Source organism: Sitophilus oryzae, unplaced genomic scaffold (genome assembly GCF_002938485.1).
Source record: "Sitophilus oryzae breed Bouriz unplaced genomic scaffold, Soryzae_2.0 scaffold_1653_pilon_pilon, whole genome shotgun sequence".
NCBI classification, from domain to species: Eukaryota; Metazoa; Arthropoda; class Insecta; order Coleoptera; family Curculionidae; genus Sitophilus; species Sitophilus oryzae.
This window is the reverse complement of record NW_022146340.1, coordinates 1-4440: the sequence shown is the minus strand read 5'-3', so window position 1 is coordinate 4440 and position 4440 is coordinate 1. Positions and strand designations below refer to the sequence as shown.

The following is a 4440-nucleotide window of genomic DNA, read 5'->3' as shown; positions in this document are numbered from 1 at the left end:
CTGTAAAATTAACAGCTTAAAATTTACATGGGATTTTTTTCCTCCATCCGTTTCAAGAACCTGACAAAGTTAGTTGGATCAGCTCTATAAATAATATAATTTGTTTTTGATTTAATTACGTATTTACATTTTCAAAATTCAAAATTAATATTTATCATTTCATATTTTTCGTATTATTCCAGGCAAATATTAGAGAAATACCCAAATGAATTTTTAATGTACTAGAGCCCTGTCAGAGAGCTCGGCCATTTTCCATTGGAGATGTTTTTATGTTGATGGCGCGGCCCTCTTGACGATTGTAAACTTTAAGTGCTGCTGAATTTTTAACGCTTTCATACAGAAAACTGCTTATTTTCTCGTATTCTCCGCAGCGCACAACCGTGAAATCCTGCCGGCGGGACTCGCCATCGACGCCAGATTAGGCGCATTTAGTTATACTCATCATCACAAGTTCAGAGGTCTGGAGTTTTTACGTTTAGTTGAATGACTATCGTAAAAATCTCAGATTTCTTACAGATTAATACCCTCAGATGCAAAAAAAACGCAACGGATAAATTTTTGCTCCTGATAAAAAGAGTCATTTCTTTGTTTATACTGTCTTATACATAAAAAATTGCATAGCGGTATGCCACGCAGTATGTTAGCGGTTAAAGGTTAGCGCGCGTTAGCGGTAAAAAGTTAAGATACTTACCTAATAAACTAGCGAACACCATGACGAAACACGTGCCCAGATACACGTCGATCGACTTGACGTAGGAAATCTTGGGCAAGGCTGCGTTCGTTGATGACATCAGCGTGCTCATGGTCATCACAGTGGTCACGCCCAGGGCCACTCTAGCTGGTGCGTGGCATTTCGGTTCAGCCAGAAACTGACCCATGAAATGATGACGATCAGACCGGATGTGGATGTAGATCTGATCAGGTAGTAGCCCATCGAGCGGGACGAACTGGATCTCGCAGGCCAGCCGAGAGAAGTTTCCGTGAGTGATGATAAAGAAATGTTGATTGAAGGGTTACTAATGATAATCGTGGTGGAACTGGATCGTGGAATTGGAAGAGGCTTTAGTTGGAGACTTTGAAATTACTGTAAATTTTCTTTTAGATAGTTTCCAAGAGGAAGATGATAGAGATTTTGATATAAGACCATAATATTTTTTCTGTTTTTTTATGTAAACGAACTAGATCTTGCAGGTTAGGCGGGAGTTGTTTTCTGTGGAGTGGCAACAAAGAAATGTTCATTACAGAGTTAGTTATTGATGATAACGGTAAGAAATGGGATGTGGAATTGGAAGAGTGTTTAGTTGGAGATATTGAAAACACTGTTAATTTTCTTTTAGATAGTTTCCAAGATGATAATGAAAAAGATTTTTATATATAAACGCATAATATTTTTACTTTGTTTTTTAATGAGAATAAACTAGATTTTGCAGGTTAATGATAACGATATCTGTTTAAATACTAATTGTTAAAAATGTTTATAAAGGTAAAAAAACATAACAATTTTCTTCCGTTTTTCTTTTTTCGATTTTCGAAAATTGAAAAAGATCAAGATAAGAATTTTGTATTTTGTAATAATTATTATTATTTATATACCGGATGCATCGAGATTTGGTATTTTACTATAAGACATAAATTAGGATTAATTGACGTATTCAATTGATTTCGATCACTTTCTGTTTCATCGGAAATGACTACAACTTTTGCTTTTTAAATGGCACCCTCGGTATTTTTTTTACTTTATTTGTTAGAAAATGACATTCTGAATAGAATGATATCTCATACGTCAACTTTTGATATTTTTACATATTTATGGTTTATTTAAAATTGTAACATGCGGTTCATAACAACAATTTGACTCGAAATACCCAGTGTGTGGTACCAAATTATTCGAAAAAAATTGCTTTTTCCAAATATACTAACGAGCCACCCTTGTTCCATTTGAAAAAATTGAGATATGATTAAAAAAAACGATTTGGGCATCTTTTAACCGGCCAGGATAAGACACGAAAAACATTAGACGATCATCTATTTTTCCAAAGCTATTTGATTAAAAATTAGTGTTTTTAAAACAGTCATGGCACTCTAGTTGACATATAATATACAATTCTATTCAAAGTGTCATTTTCTATCGAATAAAGTAAAAATATATCGAGGGTGCCATTTAAAAATTAAAAGTTGTAGTCATTTCCGGTGAAACAGGAAGTGACCAAAAAGAATTTAATACGTCAATTAATCCTAATTTATGTCATATACCAACATACCAAATCTCGTTTTTTTTTATCTGAAAAAATAAAAAAGTTATAGGAGGTGAGCCACAATTGAGACAGATCCGGTATATTGGTAGTTTTTTATTGAGATAAGCATGAAAAGGATTTTGAGATATTGAGATAAGCATAAAATATTTAACAAACGGTTGGTTTCGAAAATTGGATTTAGGATAGGGTTGCGTTTAAGACTTTGATAATGCGATGTATTTTTTTTCTTCGGGTAGATGTCAAAATTATGACGCTTTTTGTATAAGATTATTTTTATTTTCTTGTTCACTTAAAGGCCTGTTAGTGGTAATGGTGATTTTTTTGCAAAAAATTGGATATAATCATATTTACTACAATCAGTTTAAATTTCTTTTTACATCAAATAAAAATAATTTTGATTAGAGATTTATAATAAATTGTTAATTGGGAAAATATCTAAATTTGATTTTCAGGATTTTTATTAATACTTTTTTAATATTTACAATTACAAGTCTAATTGTTAAGTGAAGTTACTTTATAAATGTCGATTAATAGTAATTTTGTGTGTAAAATATTGTATGTTTTTAACTACTTTCTTTTTTCTTTGAATCATGCAGTATAGTATTAATGCAAATCTTTTTTATATACAGGGTGGTCCAAACTGTATTCCGGAAACTTCGGCAGCATATTTTGCAGTTAAAAATAAGTAAAAAGTTCGTATAAATATATGTCCTAAAATGCTTGGTTTCGGAGATACAGGGTGTAGAGATTTCATTTTTATTTGGATTTTTTCAAAATAATTTCTGAAGTAACTGCAATATTTGGATGCAAGTTGCTGTCTGCAGGTTTTTTGACATGAGAAATTTGATTTTGATGTCAGTATGATTTCTATTTGTAAGGGGCGCCACATACATGTGTTTTAACTGTTTTGAAGAGTAATAACTTTTTGTCCGTACCTGTATGAAACTACTGAGTGAAAAAATATACATTTCCGTGACTTTTTACGTAAAAAATATCTCTTGATAAGAATCGCTACGAGCTACCGTTCTGAAGGTATTTAGATTGGAAATAGTCAATACATGTCATTATTGACAAAAAATAAACACGCTGAGTAGATAGTTATTTGACTGAAATAATAAATTTGGAAAAATTTTATTTTTTTAAATTAATCATAAATTTTTCTATGAAAAAATCATACGAAAAGTTATTACTCTTCAAAGCAGTTAAATAATATGTATGTGGCGCCCTCTGCAAATAGGAGTCATATTGACATCAAAATCAAATTTCTCATGCTAAAAACCACTCCCAGACACCAATTTTAATCCAAATATTGACGTTACTTCATAAATTATTTGGAAAAAATCTCGAAATAAAAATGAAATTTCTACACCCTGTATCTCTGAAACTAATCATTTTAGGACATACATTTATACGAACTTTTTTACTTATTTTTAGCTGCAGAATGTGCTGCCAAAATTTCTGGAATACAGTTCGGACCACCCTGTATATTTCCTTTTAATCTAATTTTTAAATAATTCTGAACTGGTTCCTTATTATTTTCAATTTTTACAAATCTGTCTTAAATATTTTTGCAAATCTGAAAATTTTATTTCTATTATTAAGTTAATGAGCATTTTTGAAAAAAAAAGGTTAGGTACGATCACCACCTTGCGAAAAATACTTATATGAAGCTCAGTAATTTTTTATGTGAGACACTTAGCCTTAATATTAAACATATAGTAAGCTAAATACCGTATGATCTAAAAAAAACGGCGTCCAGTTGGCTGGAAAATGAACATCAATGACATTTCCCATATAAATTTACATATAAAATGACAGCAATCTTCATTCCATAGCCATCGCTGACGCCGTTTTTTCTCGATCATACGGTACAACAAACCCGTGCTCTTAAAAAAAGCAAAAAATCTAACAATCGGTTTCTTTCATAAAGAAAACAATTAACAAGTGCCGATGATTACATCCATCGAACTTTTAATCTATCAATTCGTCGAGGTTAAGTAACTAAAATCTTATCAGCTAGGGCCAGATCTGCGGCGGAAAAAGAAATACCTGTGGTCAGGGATATCTCCATGGCTCTTTGCCGGTGTCCGAGCACCTTGAACTGAGGCAAGGACACCTCGTTGGACACGCCCACTGAGTTTGGTCCTTCGTTCCATTTATATCGGATGTCTCGCATGGTGTAACC

At 32.2% G+C, this 4440-nt stretch overlaps 1 protein-coding gene across 1 annotated transcript; it reads right to left on the bottom strand.

The window, feature by feature from the left end:
• Window positions 1-691: 691 nt before the first annotated feature.
• On the bottom strand, window positions 692-4437 carry LOC115880732 (gamma-aminobutyric acid receptor subunit beta-like; the record flags this gene model as incomplete). The annotated part of the gene is given in 4 exon segments (XM_030898011.1): window positions 692-842; window positions 845-940; window positions 942-981; window positions 4307-4437. Coding segments are annotated over 4 exon segments (418 nt in total), but the record flags the coding sequence as incomplete, so codon positions are not given.
• Between the last annotated feature and the right edge of the window lie 3 nt (window positions 4438-4440).